Here is a 16,691-nt window from a genome sequence, read left to right as displayed (position 1 = left end):
AATTGTTTTCCCCGCCATGTGTGAACGACGTAAAAACCGGGTTTGGGATTGTCAGAGTGCGTTCAGGGGGGCAGGGGGAGTTCTTTCAAGCTCACTTGAATTTGCAACGTATTCACCTCACATCGGGAGGCAGAGGCCGCTGCATTTTGGATCTTTATAAAAGTCACCGCACCACCTCCCGCTGTCCGCGTTAACGCGGAAGGAGGACACCCCAGAACGGGGGATCTCAGGAGGAGGAGGGCAAAAAGAGCAGGGGGATTATTTATTTACGGCTGGATTAATCGAAAGGTCGGGAGGGAAAGGGATGTGTGGAGGGGAAGGATGGTTGAAGATGAGTTAGTAAGTGTTACACGGAGCCAGAGAACCATGAGATGAGATGAGACAGATAAGTCCGTCTGCCCCCCTCTGGGCAGGGCGAGCCCTCTCAGCCCCTGGCTGTGAGCAGACGAGACCCCCTGCCGCTCCAGCGTAGCCGCCCTACCCTGCACCCAAATCCCCCACAGTCGGACCTAGTGACCCGAAAACGTGCCCAAGCACCCGTAACCCCACACCTAGGGGTTTGGGGGGTGAAGGGTGGCGAGGAAGGTGTTAGAGGCCAGATAAAGAGCGACATGGCGATGGTCCAGCGGAGACGGAATAGCGCGTGGGCGTGTAGATTGAATTAAACGGACATTGCCGTAGGGTCGTTCAAGTGTGTAATTTAATAAACTCATGATAACTAGGAAGGGGGTGTGGGGGTGTGGGGGGGTGTGTGTGTGTGTGTGTGTGTGTGTGTGTGTGTGTGTGTGTGTGTGAGACAAATTGACCCGTCGGAATGGAACCAGTGCATTTTCAACACAGTATTTTATGGTGCTAGTAAAGGCTGGTAGAGTGTGTGTTGTAACTGTTTATGGTCGTTTGAATGAATGAATTGATTGGTCACAAGTTGTCTACTTTGTTTGCGCGTGTAAAACTCTCATACTATAGGCTATCTATCGTACTGTAGGCGTGCGTGATTAAAATGCTGCAGTACCGAGAAATATAATCACTCCCACCCTGAAAAATAACACCACTGCTCACAGAACCATCCAACTGTAACATTTAATATAATATAATAAATATAATCACTCTTACACCACTGCTCACAGAACCATCCAACTGTAACATTGAATCAGTTCAACCTCCTATTTATCATTCTGAAATACAAAGACCCAGTTCCACTCAACTGTTAATCCCCCTGCTCTGTCCTGGCACTGTATTATCATAATACACAAATGCAACACTAACAAACTAACAAAAGGGTTTTTCTTCCACTTGAGAGCTGCTTTGTTTGTGTCCACCTTGCCAAGTACATTTGATTTGAACATACCTGCTATTCTATTTTTTATATTGAAATTGTGTGCGAGTTGTGATGGACAATTACTATACTTATGCTGTGCTGCTGAACACAAACAAGTGTTGCTTTTTGCTAGACATAAGTCTTTGTCTAGTTAGTTCTCTCTTATCTTGTGTGTACACACATAGTGGCAGAGCATTTTGTTCTGTTCTATTGGGCCTCTCTGCGGTGAAGCCAGGATCAATGTTTGGGGCAAAACAGCCTGATTAGGATATGGTGGCGGTAATAAAAAAAAACAGGTGTTTGTTGAAGAAAAGATAACGGCAGCGGCAGCCCTATTATCTTTATCTAATGTAGACGCATAGACACACCAACAGGCAGTTAAGATGTGCTGCTCGCTAATGCTTTGCAAACGTTAAACCATTTTGGGGCAGGAACCCCTGCTTTTGGTGTTTGTAGGCGTGGTAGATCGTACTATGAACTTTCAGAGTTTCAGTTTTTAACTCAAATCTTTGCTTCTGGGGGGGGGGGGGGGGGGGATAGTTTGAGAACCACTGACATAGAAACGTGAGGTTTTTCATTTTTTTTAATATTGTTTTTAAATTTCGATGATAGCTATTCGAACTGTTTGCTAGTTGCTAGTTGAAACTGATACGAGGGGCAGCGGTGGCCGAACGGTTTGCGGAGCGGTCTTGATATCGGAAGGTCGCCAGTTCATATCCCCGGACCGGCAAGTTAAAATTACCACCGCTGAAGTGCCCTTGGACAAGGCATTGAACCCCTACCATGAAATGTTCTATGAGCAGGGCCTGGCTGTAAACAAGTTATTGAGCTTAGTCCAGTTACCCTGGGTAAACATGGTACCTTTCCTTTCCTTTATAGCTAGTTGATTTGTTGTATATATTCATCTTTATTGATGCGCCAGAGGGTTCAACTGTCCATGATAAATATAAGAGGCTACTCTCCGTAATGCGGCTTGGCAACAAGGATGGGAAGGATCAGTAACTTTTGCACTGAATCTGTCTTTTTAGGTCAACTGAGCTGGGCTTGGTTCTGGCGCCACCAGAACCTAAAACCTTGACAAAACACTTTCTATTAAAAGGAAAATGTGTTGTTGCTTTTGGGGCTTTTGTTTGCTCGCAGACTATGATGAAAAGGATAAAGTAACTCCATTTGTCTGAGGGGGATGTGTGAAAGTAGGGCGCTGTAGTGAATATGAAATGTTGTTCTCTGTACATACCCGTTGGTCTCACGACGTGCTTGATTTTAACCCATTCTGACCTGAGATCAGATTCATACGAGGTTTCCACTGGACACACACTGGTCTGATGAACCCATTCTGACCTGAGATCAGATTAAAAAAATGTTAGTCGTTCTTCGATTTTTCAAAAATAGCAGACCTACAAGCTCGTAGCGCGCCACTCGGTGGCGCGCTATGAGCTTGTAGATCTGCTATTTTTCAATAGCTAAAGCATAACATAGTGCTAACACCAAAATGGGTTCCCGTTCAGAATGGGTTAATTAAAAGCTAGCTTGAATGACTAAATGAATAAATATATTTCCCATCCCTGGTGAATTTCCCCCCTCTCTCTCCCTCCTTCCCTCTGTTTTGTATTTGTATTATTTTCCTCTTCTGTCACAATGTTTATTTTCCTTTAGGCGATGTCCATTTGTCATTTTGCTCTCTCCGGGGTTGTCAGACTGAGAAAAGAACAAAAGAGAGAAAGAAATTAATCCATTTTGAGTGGGAACCCCTGTTGGTGTTTTAAACATTGTTATAATTTAATTTAAACATTGAAAAAATAGCAGATCTACAAGCTCGTAGCGCGCCACTCGGTGGCGCGCTACGAGCTTGTAGGTCTGCTATTTTTGAAAAATCGTGCCTCAAATTTGGAATATATTTTTTCAGAACGAACGTTTTTAACTCAATTCTTTGCTTCTGGGGAGGAGGGTCCCTAGAACAACATATTTTCAGATGGGGGGGTCTCGGAGGCCAATTACAGATCCCTTTTGGGGTCCTTGACATGAAATATTGAGTGATATACTGTAGGCCTAGAAACGTACAGTAGGTTATTTCGGAAAACTGTCAGGATTTAGAAGAATTTAGAAGAATTTTCAGGCCTAAATGGGTTAACCCATTCTGAACGGGAACCCATTTTGGTGTCAGCATCATGTTATGCTTTAGCTATTTAAAAATAGCAGATCTACAAGCTCATAGCGCGCCACCGAGTGGCGCGCTATGAGCTTGTAGGTCTGCTATTTTTTGAAAAATCGAAGAACGACTGACATTTTTAGAATCTGATCTCAGGTCAGAATGGGTTAATCAGACCAGTGTGTGTCCAGTGGAAACCTTGTATGAATCTGATCTCAGGTCAGAATGTGTTAAATAGGATCTGAGCGTCGGTGCTGCTCCATGCCTCCCAGGCAGATATGACAGCCGTACGGTGTCTCTGCTGTCCTGCAATACATTTATTTTCAAGCAATGCAACACTGAGTTGCATTCTACTGTAAGACCCCCCCCCCCCCTCCCCCCTCACCTCTTCTTACATGTTCAAAAGGCAAAGCTGACAGAGGGGGAAAAAAACGATCGTTATTAGCTATTAGAAACATCCAGTTTCACACTCGGATGTACACGCGTTTACACTTCCTACTCGTAATCAATCAGCTCAGCTCCAGAGTACACTGGAACAATTACAGCCACAACACACACACACACACACACACACACACACACACACACACAGTTTGGGAGGACGATTTGGACCCTATCTTGGCTTGTAGGAGAAGAGGTCGAGGTCAACATCACATGGGTTGGCCCTATTCCCCCAAAAGGGAGCTGGTATCTCCACTCACAAAATGTCCTGCACATCGACAAGCGGATATAAGGATCTATCATGCTTTTAACACCCGTAGACCTGGAAAAATGGCTAACTTTTACCAGTGCTGCTACTGTATAATTATGCTCAGGTCAGAATGGGCTAGAGCCCTTATAGGCCCTCTCCCGTGACTCCCAGTTGCTACGGCAAAGAAGTATGAAAAGGAATAAGAAGTTATTTTTCTTTTCTTTTCTTTTTTTTAAACATTTAATCATAATGTATTATTGACTTTGTAGTAGGCATAAAGTTATTCTTTCATTTTGATATTGCAAAACAATGTTGCCTAGTATACAGATAAAAATAAGAATCAAATTTAATGAAAGATATAAAAGCATAGAAGAATGTATTCATGATAAGATATCTTTGTTTGTTTTCACCACCAATGCTGCTGGCTTGGTACAATAAAATATAATATTGAAACACCAGAAACATCACAAATAATTAAAGTTTGCTTTATTAAAGCAAACGTATTTTGCGGCTCCAGAGAGAATTGTAATAATTTTTTTGGCCAAAAAAATTGCTCTCCTGATAATAAAGGTTGCCTACCCCTGCCCTAACCATAACCGCAAGCACGGGAGTAGTGCATGTCCGACCGCATGTTCCGACTGTTGTTCCCACATGTCGGGTCTTTGGCGTGTCGGAACTGCGTGTGCCTCCTCGTTGTGGATCGGCTCAAAGATGGCCGTCCGCGACACTGTCCCACTGAATGACTCGGGACGGTTACTCTTGTGAATGTTTTTTTGTCCTGAAAAGTGTACTTTATTTTTTGCCTGAGAGGATTCTGTTTACTTCAGCTTACTGGTAGTCTGTCTCTCTTTGATGTCCAGGTATTGGGGGAAACCTGGTGGCCATTCAGTCCAGCAGATTCTCCACCCACCTGCACTTCCACTTCGCCCCAGGAGAGGTGCCAGAGGAGGCCAAGGGATGCTACTACCCATGCCGCACCTTCTGGGGATCAGGTACTGTAACTGGAGCTGTGTCAAATAATGGTTAGAAGCCAAAAGTGTCAAATAATGTTTTAGGAGCTGTTTCTCAACAACCAAAAGTGTCAAATAATGTTTTAGGAGCTGTTTCTGAACAACCAAAAGTGTCAAATAATGTTTTAGGAGCCGTTTCTCAACAACCAAAAGTGTCAAATAATGGTTAGAAGCTGTTTCTCAACAGCCAAAAGTGTCAAATAATGGTTAGAAGCTGTTTTTCAACACTGTAGGGCTGGCATCATCATGAACTTTTAGTTGACCAGTAATTGTCATACAAACAATTAAAATGTTTTGGGAATTGAACTTTGGAACATAGATAAAAAATACCAATGCTGCTTGCCGATTAGGCCGTTTAAACATAAATTTCACAGGGCTTAGGTCCTAAGTCCTCTAAGCCTTAGGACATCAATTATGTAAAATATATACAAAGACTATTACTGTAAATATCCACACAAATGACTGACAGTATACTGCCAACGCACGTTCTGCCACGAGCACAAGGAATCAGACCATGGTTATACTGTCCTGTTATTAAGACAAGGAATCAGACCATGGTTATACTGTCACAATTACAATTTACAATTTAGGCATTTAGCAGACGCTCTTAATCCAGAGAGACTTACATTAAGCAAGAACAAAAGCATGGGAATACATCACATAAAAGCATTTATCATGAAACATGCGTAAGCTAAGAAAGTAACAGTGGAATATCTATATAATGAAACTATACATATAAACTATACATATATACTACTATGCTATACATATGTACTATGGCGTGCTATGACTATATACAGTGCAATTCTAGTGCTGTCTACATAACACGCTATAAGTCTGTATCAAATGCTATTACCAAAATGATGAGAAACAAGGCTAACTTTTTTTTTTTTTTTTTCAAAAAACATGGGCTATAACCCATCGTTTTTGTCATTTCGTCATTTTTTTCAAATCCTCAAAAATGATGAAAAACGGCGCGCTATAGTATGCCGTACGATATGGGCTATAGCCCATGGTCCAAAATGATGAGAAACGAGGCTAACTTTTTTTTTCAAAATTTCAAAAAACATGGGCTATAACCCATCGTTTTTGTCATTTTGTCATTTTTTTCAAATCCTCAAAAATTGTGAAAAACGGCGCGCTATAGTATGCCGTACGATATGGGCTATAGCCCACGGTCCAAAATGATGAGAAACGAGGCTAACTTTTTTTTTCAAAATTTCAAAAAACATGGGCTATAACCCATCGTTTTTGTCATTTCGTCATTTTTTTCAAATCCTCAAAAATGATGAAAAACGGCGCGCTATAGTATGCCGTACGATATGGGCTATAGCCCATGGTCCAAAATGATGAGAAACGAGGCTAACTTTTTTTTTCAAAATTTCAAAAAACATGGGCTATAACCCATCGTTTTTGTCATTTCGTCATTTTTTTCAAATCCTCAAAAATGATGAAAAACGGCGCGCTATAGTATGCCGTACGATATGGGCTATAGCCCACGGTCCAAAATGATGAGAAACAAGGATAACTTTTTTTTTCAAAATTTCAAAAAACATGGGCTATAACCCATCGTTTTTTTAATTTTCGTTTTTTTAATTTTTAATTTTTTTCAAATCCTCATAAATGATGAAAAACGGCGTGCTATAGTATGCCGTACGATATGGGCTATAGCCCATGGTCCAAAATGATGAAAAACGAGGGTAATTTTTTTTCTATGTCTATTTTTAGACTTTTAGAAAAAAAAAAATTGACGTTTTTTATCCCATTTTTAGACACACGTCTAATAGCCGGCTATTGCTCAGTGGGATGGTCAAAAATGATGAAAAAACAAGGATTCAAATTTTCTTCAAAAAAAAAAAAAAAAAAAGGCTATAACCCATCGTTTTTTTTTTTTTTTTTTTCAAATCCTCAAAAATGATGAAAAACGGCGTGCTATTGCATGCCGTACGATATGGGCTATAGCCCATGGTCCAAAATGATGAAAAACGAGGGTAATTCTTTTTTCTAAATTTCAAAAAACATGGGCTATAACCCATCGTTTTTTTCATTTTTTCATTTTTTAAAAATCCTCATAAATGATGAAAAACGGCGTGCTATAGTATGACGTACGATACGGGCTATAGCCCATGGTCCAAAATGATGAAAAACGAGGGTAATTTTCTTTTCTAAAAGTCTAAAAATAGACGTCTAAAACACGTCTATTTTTAGACGTGTTTTAGACGTCTATTTTTTGACTTTTAGGGGGGAAAAAAATGACGTTTTTTATCCCATTTTTAGACACACGTCTAATAGCCGGCTATTGCTCAGTGGGATGGTCAAAAATGATGAAAAAACAAGGATTCAAATTTTCTTCAAAAAAAAAAAAAAAAAAAGGCTATAACCCATCGTTTTTTTTTTTTTTTTTCAAATCCTCAAAAATGATGAAAAAACAAGGATTCAAATTTTCTTCAAAAAAAAAAAAAAAAAAGGCTATAACCCATCGTTTTTTTTTTTTTTTTTCAAATCCTCAAAAATGATGAAAAACGGCGTGCTATTGCATGCCGTACGATATGGGCTATAGCCCATGGTCCAAAATGATGAAAAACGAGGGTAATTTTCTTTTCTAAATTTCAAAAAACATGGGCTATAACCCATCGTTTTTTTCATTTTTTCATTTTTTAAAAATCCTCATAAATGATGAAAAACGGCGTGCTATAGTATGACGTACGATACGGGCTATAGCCCATGGTCCAAAATGATGAAAAACGAGGGTAATTTTCTTTTCTAAAAGTCTAAAAATAGACGTCTAAAACACGTCTATTTTTAGACGTGTTTTAGACGTCTATTTTTTGACTTTTAGGGGGGAAAAAAATGACGTTTTTTATCCCATTTTTAGACACACGTCTAATAGCCGGCTATTGCTCAGTGGGATGGTCAAAAATGATGAAAACAAGGATTCAAATTTTCTTAAAAAAAAAAAAAAAAAAAAGGCTATAACCCATCGTTTTTTTTTTTTTTTTTTCAAATCCTCAAAAATGATGAAAAACGGCGTGCTATTGCATGCCGTACGATATGGGCTATAGCCCATGGTCCAAAATGATGAAAAACGAGGGTAATTTTTTTTTCTAAATTTCAAAAAACATGGGCTATAACCCATCGTTTTTTTCATTTTTTCATTTTTTAAAAATCCTCATAAATGATGAAAAACGGCGTGCTATAGTATGACGTACGATACGGGCTATAGCCCATGGTCCAAAATGATGAAAAACGAGGGTAATTTTCTTTTCTAAAAGTCTAAAAATAGACGTCTAAAACACGTCTATTTTTAGACGTGTTTTAGACGTCTATTTTTTGACTTTTAGGGGGGAAAAAAATGACGTTTTTTATCCCATTTTTAGACACACGTCTAATAGCCGGCTATTGCTCAGTGGGATGGTCAAAAATGATGAAAAAACAAGGATTCAAATTTTCTTCAAAAAAAAAAAAAAAAAAAGGCTATAACCCATCGTTTTTTTTTTTTTTTTTCAAATCCTCAAAAATGATGAAAAAACAAGGATTCAAATTTTCTTCAAAAAAAATAAAAAAAAAAAAGGCTATAACCCATCGTTTTTTTTTTTTTTTTTTCAAATCCTCAAAAATGATGAAAAACGGCGTGCTATTGCATGCCGTACGATATGGGCTATAGCCCATGGTCCAAAATGATGAAAAACGAGGGTAATTTTTTTTTCTAAATTTCAAAAAACATGGGCTATAACCCATCGTTTTTTTCATTTTTTCATTTTTTAAAAATCCTCATAAATGATGAAAAACGGCGTGCTATAGTATGACGTACGATACGGGCTATAGCCCATGGTCCAAAATGATGAAAAACGAGGGTAATTTTCTTTTCTAAAAGTCTAAAAATAGACGTCTAAAACACGTCTATTTTTAGACGTGTTTTAGACGTCTATTTTTTGACTTTTAGGGGGGAAAAAAATGACGTTTTTTATCCCATTTTTAGACACACGTCTAATAGCCGGCTATTGCTCAGTGGGATGGTCAAAAATGATGAAAACAAGGATTCAAATTTTCTTCAAAAAAAAAAAAAAAAAAAGGCTATAACCCATCGTTTTTTTTTTTTTTTTTTCAAATCCTCAAAAATGATGAAAAACGGCGTGCTATTGCATGCCGTACGATATGGGCTATAGCCCATGGTCCAAAATGATGAAAAACGAGGGTAATTTTTTTTTCTAAATTTCAAAAAACATGGGCTATAACCCATCGTTTTTTTCATTTTTTCATTTTTTAAAAATCCTCATAAATGATGAAAAACGGCGTGCTATAGTATGACGTACGATACGGGCTATAGCCCATGGTCCAAAATGATGAAAAACGAGGGTAATTTTCTTTTCTAAAAGTCTAAAAATAGACGTCTAAAACACGTCTATTTTTAGACGTGTTTTAGACGTCTATTTTTTGACTTTTAGGGGGGAAAAAATGACGTTTTTTATCCCATTTTTAGACACACGTCTAATAGCCGGCTATTGCTCAGTGGGATGGTCAAAAATGATGAAAAAACAAGGATTCAAATTTTCTTCAAAAAAAAAAAAAAAAAAAGGCTATAACCCATCGTTTTTTTTTTTTTTTTTCAAATCCTCAAAAATGATGAAAAACGGCGTGCTATTGCATGCCGTACGATATGGGCTATAGCCCATGGTCCAAAATGATGAAAAACGAGGGTAATTCTTTTTTCTAAATTTCAAAAAACATGGGCTATAACCCATCGTTTTTTTCATTTTTTCATTTTTTAAAAATCCTCATAAATGATGAAAAACGGCGTGCTATAGTATGACGTACGATACGGGCTATAGCCCATGGTCCAAAATGATGAAAAACGAGGGTAATTTTCTTTTCTAAAAGTCTAAAAATAGACGTCTAAAACACGTCTATTTTTAGACGTGTTTTAGACGTCTATTTTTTGACTTTTAGGGGGGAAAAAAATGACGTTTTTTATCCCATTTTTAGACACACGTCTAATAGCCGGCTATTGCTCAGTGGGATGGTCAAAAATGATGAAAAAACAAGGATTCAAATTTTCTTCAAAAAAAAAAAAAAAAAAGGCTATAACCCATCGTTTTTTTTTTTTTTTTTCAAATCCTCAAAAATGATGAAAAAACAAGGATTCAAATTTTCTTCAAAAAAAAAAAAAAAAAAGGCTATAACCCATCGTTTTTTTTTTTTTTTTTCAAATCCTCAAAAATGATGAAAAACGGCGTGCTATTGCATGCCGTACGATATGGGCTATAGCCCATGGTCCAAAATGATGAAAAACGAGGGTAATTTTCTTTTCTAAATTTCAAAAAACATGGGCTATAACCCATCGTTTTTTTCATTTTTTCATTTTTTAAAAATCCTCATAAATGATGAAAAACGGCGTGCTATAGTATGACGTACGATACGGGCTATAGCCCATGGTCCAAAATGATGAAAAACGAGGGTAATTTTCTTTTCTAAAAGTCTAAAAATAGACGTCTAAAACACGTCTATTTTTAGACGTGTTTTAGACGTCTATTTTTTGACTTTTAGGGGGGAAAAAAATGACGTTTTTTATCCCATTTTTAGACACACGTCTAATAGCCGGCTATTGCTCAGTGGGATGGTCAAAAATGATGAAAACAAGGATTCAAATTTTCTTAAAAAAAAAAAAAAAAAAAAGGCTATAACCCATCGTTTTTTTTTTTTTTTTTTCAAATCCTCAAAAATGATGAAAAACGGCGTGCTATTGCATGCCGTACGATATGGGCTATAGCCCATGGTCCAAAATGATGAAAAACGAGGGTAATTTTTTTTTCTAAATTTCAAAAAACATGGGCTATAACCCATCGTTTTTTTCATTTTTTCATTTTTTAAAAATCCTCATAAATGATGAAAAACGGCGTGCTATAGTATGACGTACGATACGGGCTATAGCCCATGGTCCAAAATGATGAAAAACGAGGGTAATTTTCTTTTCTAAAAGTCTAAAAATAGACGTCTAAAACACGTCTATTTTTAGACGTGTTTTAGACGTCTATTTTTTGACTTTTAGGGGGGAAAAAAATGACGTTTTTTATCCCATTTTTAGACACACGTCTAATAGCCGGCTATTGCTCAGTGGGATGGTCAAAAATGATGAAAAAACAAGGATTCAAATTTTCTTCAAAAAAAAAAAAAAAAAAGGCTATAACCCATCGTTTTTTTTTTTTTTTTTCAAATCCTCAAAAATGATGAAAAAACAAGGATTCAAATTTTCTTCAAAAAAAATAAAAAAAAAAAAGGCTATAACCCATCGTTTTTTTTTTTTTTTTTTTCAAATCCTCAAAAATGATGAAAAACGGCGTGCTATTGCATGCCGTACGATATGGGCTATAGCCCATGGTCCAAAATGATGAAAAACGAGGGTAATTTTTTTTTCTAAATTTCAAAAAACATGGGCTATAACCCATCGTTTTTTTCATTTTTTCATTTTTTAAAAATCCTCATAAATGATGAAAAACGGCGTGCTATAGTATGACGTACGATACGGGCTATAGCCCATGGTCCAAAATGATGAAAAACGAGGGTAATTTTCTTTTCTAAAAGTCTAAAAATAGACGTCTAAAACACGTCTATTTTTAGACGTGTTTTAGACGTCTATTTTTTGACTTTTAGGGGGGAAAAAAATGACGTTTTTTATCCCATTTTTAGACACACGTCTAATAGCCGGCTATTGCTCAGTGGGATGGTCAAAAATGATGAAAACAAGGATTCAAATTTTCTTCAAAAAAAAAAAAAAAAAAAGGCTATAACCCATCGTTTTTTTTTTTTTTTTTTCAAATCCTCAAAAATGATGAAAAACGGCGTGCTATTGCATGCCGTACGATATGGGCTATAGCCCATGGTCCAAAATGATGAAAAACGAGGGTAATTTTTTTTTCTAAATTTCAAAAAACATGGGCTATAACCCATCGTTTTTTTCATTTTTTCATTTTTTAAAAATCCTCATAAATGATGAAAAACGGCGTGCTATAGTATGACGTACGATACGGGCTATAGCCCATGGTCCAAAATGATGAAAAACGAGGGTAATTTTCTTTTCTAAAAGTCTAAAAATAGACGTCTAAAACACGTCTATTTTTAGACGTGTTTTAGACGTCTATTTTTTGACTTTTAGGGGGGAAAAAATGACGTTTTTTATCCCATTTTTAGACACACGTCTAATAGCCGGCTATTGCTCAGTGGGATGGTCAAAAATGATGAAAAAACAAGGATTCAAATTTTCTTCAAAAAAAAAAAAAAAAAAAGGCTATAACCCATCGTTTTTTTTTTTTTTTTTTCAAATCCTCAAAAATGATGAAAAAACAAGGATTCAAATTTTCTTCAAAAAAAAAAAAAAAAAAAGGCTATAACCCATCGTTTTTTTTTTTTTTTTTCAAATCCTCAAAAATGATGAAAAACGGCGTGCTATTGCATGCCGTACGATATGGGCTATAGCCCATGGTCCAAAATGATGAAAAACGAGGGTAATTTTCTTTTCTAAATTTCAAAAAACATGGGCTATAACCCATCGTTTTTTTCATTTTTTCATTTTTTAAAAATCCTCATAAATGATGAAAAACGGCGTGCTATAGTATGACGTACAATACGGGCTATAGCCCATGGTCCAAAATGATGAAAAACGAGGGTAATTTTCTTTTCTAAAAGTCTAAAAATAGACGTCTAAAACACGTCTATTTTTAGACGTGTTTTAGACGTCTATTTTTTGACTTTTAGGGGGGAAAAAAATGACGTTTTTTATCCCATTTTTAGACACACGTCTAATAGCCGGCTATTGCTCAGTGGGATGGTCAAAAATGATGAAAACAAGGATTCAAATTTTCTTCAAAAAAAAAAAAAAAAAAAGGCTATAACCCATCGTTTTTTTTTTTTTTTTTTCAAATCCTCAAAAATGATGAAAAACGGCGTGCTATTGCATGCCGTACGATATGGGCTATAGCCCATGGTCCAAAATGATGAAAAACGAGGGTAATTTTTTTTTCTAAATTTCAAAAAACATGGGCTATAACCCATCGTTTTTTTCATTTTTTCATTTTTTAAAAATCCTCATAAATGATGAAAAACGGCGTGCTATAGTATGACGTACGATACGGGCTATAGCCCATGGTCCAAAATGATGAAAAACGAGGGTAATTTTCTTTTCTAAAAGTCTAAAAATAGACGTCTAAAACACGTCTATTTTTAGACGTGTTTTAGACGTCTATTTTTTGACTTTTAGGGGGGAAAAAAATGACGTTTTTTATCCCATTTTTAGACACACGTCTAATAGCCGGCTATTGCTCAGTGGGATGGTCAAAAATGATGAAAACAAGGATTCAAATTTTCTTCAAAAAAAAAAAAAAAAAAAGGCTATAACCCATCGTTTTTTTTTTTTTTTTTTCAAATCCTCAAAAATGATGAAAAACGGCGTGCTATTGCATGCCGTACGATATGGGCTATAGCCCATGGTCCAAAATGATGAAAAACGAGGGTAATTTTTTTTTCTAAATTTCAAAAAACATGGGCTATAACCCATCGTTTTTTTCATTTTTTCATTTTTTAAAAATCCTCATAAATGATGAAAAACGGCGTGCTATAGTATGACGTACGATACGGGCTATAGCCCATGGTCCAAAATGATGAAAAACGAGGGTAATTTTCTTTTCTAAAAGTCTAAAAATAGACGTCTAAAACACGTCTATTTTTAGACGTGTTTTAGACGTCTATTTTTTGACTTTTAGGGGGGAAAAAAAAGACGTTTTTTATCCCATTTTTAGACACACGTCTAATAGCCGGCTATTGCTCAGTGGGATGGTCAAAAATGATGAAAAAACAAGGATTCAAATTTTCTTCAAAAAAAAAAAAAAAAAAAGGCTATAACCCATCGTTTTTTTTTTTTTTTTTCAAATCCTCAAAAATGATGAAAAAACAAGGATTCAAATTTTCTTCAAAAAAAAAAAAAAAAAAAGGCTATAACCCATCGTTTTTTTTTTTTTTTTTCAAATCCTCAAAAATGATGAAAAACGGCGTGCTATTGCATGCCGTACGATATGGGCTATAGCCCATGGTCCAAAATGATGAAAAACGAGGGTAATTTTCTTTTCTAAATTTCAAAAAACATGGGCTATAACCCATCGTTTTTTTCATTTTTTCATTTTTTAAAAATCCTCATAAATGATGAAAAACGGCGTGCTATAGTATGACGTACAATACGGGCTATAGCCCATGGTCCAAAATGATGAAAAACGAGGGTAATTTTCTTTTCTAAAAGTCTAAAAATAGACGTCTAAAACACGTCTATTTTTAGACGTGTTTTAGACGTCTATTTTTTGACTTTTAGGGGGGGAAAAAATGACGTTTTTTATCCCATTTTTAGACACACGTCTAATAGCCGGCTATTGCTCAGTGGGATGGTCAAAAATGATGAAAACAAGGATTCAAATTTTCTTCAAAAAAAAAAAAAAAAAAAGGCTATAACCCATCGTTTTTTTTTTTTTTTTTTCAAATCCTCAAAAATGATGAAAAACGGCGTGCTATTGCATGCCGTACGATATGGGCTATAGCCCATGGTCCAAAATGATGAAAAACGAGGGTAATTTTTTTTTCTAAATTTCAAAAAACATGGGCTATAACCCATCGTTTTTTTCATTTTTTCATTTTTTAAAAATCCTCATAAATGATGAAAAACGGCGTGCTATAGTATGACGTACGATACGGGCTATAGCCCATGGTCCAAAATGATGAAAAACGAGGGTAATTTTCTTTTCTAAAAGTCTAAAAATAGACGTCTAAAACACGTCTATTTTTAGACGTGTTTTAGACGTCTATTTTTTGACTTTTAGGGGGGAAAAAAATGACGTTTTTTATCCCATTTTTAGACACACGTCTAATAGCCGGCTATTGCTCAGTGGGATGGTCAAAAATGATGAAAACAAGGATTCAAATTTTCTTCAAAAAAAAAAAAAAAAAAAGGCTATAACCCATCGTTTTTTTTTTTTTTTTTTTTCAAATCCTCAAAAATGATGAAAAACGGCGTGCTATTGCATGCCGTACGATATGGGCTATAGCCCATGGTCCAAAATGATGAAAAACGAGGGTAATTTTTTTTTCTAAATTTCAAAAAACATGGGCTATAACCCATCGTTTTTTTCATTTTTTCATTTTTTAAAAATCCTCATAAATGATGAAAAACGGCGTGCTATAGTATGACGTACGATACGGGCTATAGCCCATGGTCCAAAATGATGAAAAACGAGGGTAATTTTCTTTTCTAAAAGTCTAAAAATAGACGTCTAAAACACGTCTATTTTTAGACGTGTTTTAGACGTCTATTTTTTGACTTTTAGGGGGGAAAAAAATGACGTTTTTTATCCCATTTTTAGACACACGTCTAATAGCCGGCTATTGCTCAGTGGGATGGTCAAAAATGATGAAAAAACAAGGATTCAAATTTTCTTCAAAAAAAAAAAAAAAAAAAGGCTATAACCCATCGTTTTTTTTTTTTTTTTTCAAATCCTCAAAAATGATGAAAAAACAAGGATTCAAATTTTCTTCAAAAAAAAAAAAAAAAAAAGGCTATAACCCATCGTTTTTTTTTTTTTTTTTCAAATCCTCAAAAATGATGAAAAACGGCGTGCTATTGCATGCCGTACGATATGGGCTATAGCCCATGGTCCAAAATGATGAAAAACGAGGGTAATTTTCTTTTCTAAATTTCAAAAAACATGGGCTATAACCCATCGTTTTTTTCATTTTTTCATTTTTTAAAAATCCTCATAAATGATGAAAAACGGCGTGCTATAGTATGACGTACAATACGGGCTATAGCCCATGGTCCAAAATGATGAAAAACGAGGGTAATTTTCTTTTCTAAAAGTCTAAAAATAGACGTCTAAAACACGTCTATTTTTAGACGTGTTTTAGACGTCTATTTTTTGACTTTTAGGGGGGAAAAAAATGACGTTTTTTATCCCATTTTTAGACACACGTCTAATAGCCGGCTATTGCTCAGTGGGATGGTCAAAAATGATGAAAACAAGGATTCAAATTTTCTTCAAAAAAAAAAAAAAAAAAAGGCTATAACCCATCGTTTTTTTTTTTTTTTTTTCAAATCCTCAAAAATGATGAAAAACGGCGTGCTATTGCATGCCGTACGATATGGGCTATAGCCCATGGTCCAAAATGATGAAAAACGAGGGTAATTTTTTTTTCTACATTTCAAAAAACATGGGCTATAACCCATCGTTTTTTTTCATTTTTTCATTTTTTAAAAATCCTCATAAATGATGAAAAACGGCGTGCTATAGTATGACGTACGATACGGGCTATAGCCCATGGTCCAAAATGATGAAAAACGAGGGTAATTTTCTTTTCTAAAAGTCTAAAAATAGACGTCTAAAACACGTCTATTTTTAGACGTGTTTTAGACGTCTATTTTTTGACTTTTAGGGGGGAAAAAAATGACGTTTTTTATCCCATTTTTAGACACACGTCTAATAGCCGGCTATTGCT

The 16,691-nt window shown here is 35.9% G+C and overlaps 1 protein-coding gene across 3 annotated transcripts in view; it reads left to right on the top strand.

The window, feature by feature from the left end:
• slc41a2b (solute carrier family 41 member 2b) overlaps positions 1-16,691 on the top strand; it is a 64,871-nt gene that overhangs the window by 25,445 nt on the left and 22,735 nt on the right. For all 3 annotated transcript variants that reach the window (XR_013963555.1, XR_013963556.1, XM_080757339.1), the window contains exon 9: positions 5,019-5,150. Coding sequence is in view for 1 of the 3 variants with exons in the window: in XM_080757339.1 (XP_080613465.1) it covers positions 5,019-5,150 (132 nt within the window). In the remaining 2 variants the exon portion in view is untranslated. The remainder of the gene's footprint in view (positions 1-5,018; positions 5,151-16,691) is intronic.

Source organism: Protomyctophum bolini (genome assembly GCF_963924005.1).
Source record: "Protomyctophum bolini genome assembly, chromosome: 23".
NCBI classification, from domain to species: domain Eukaryota; kingdom Metazoa; phylum Chordata; class Actinopteri; order Myctophiformes; family Myctophidae; genus Protomyctophum; species Protomyctophum bolini.
The sequence above is the reverse complement of the archived record's forward strand: the minus strand, read 5'-3'. Positions and strand labels throughout refer to the sequence as shown.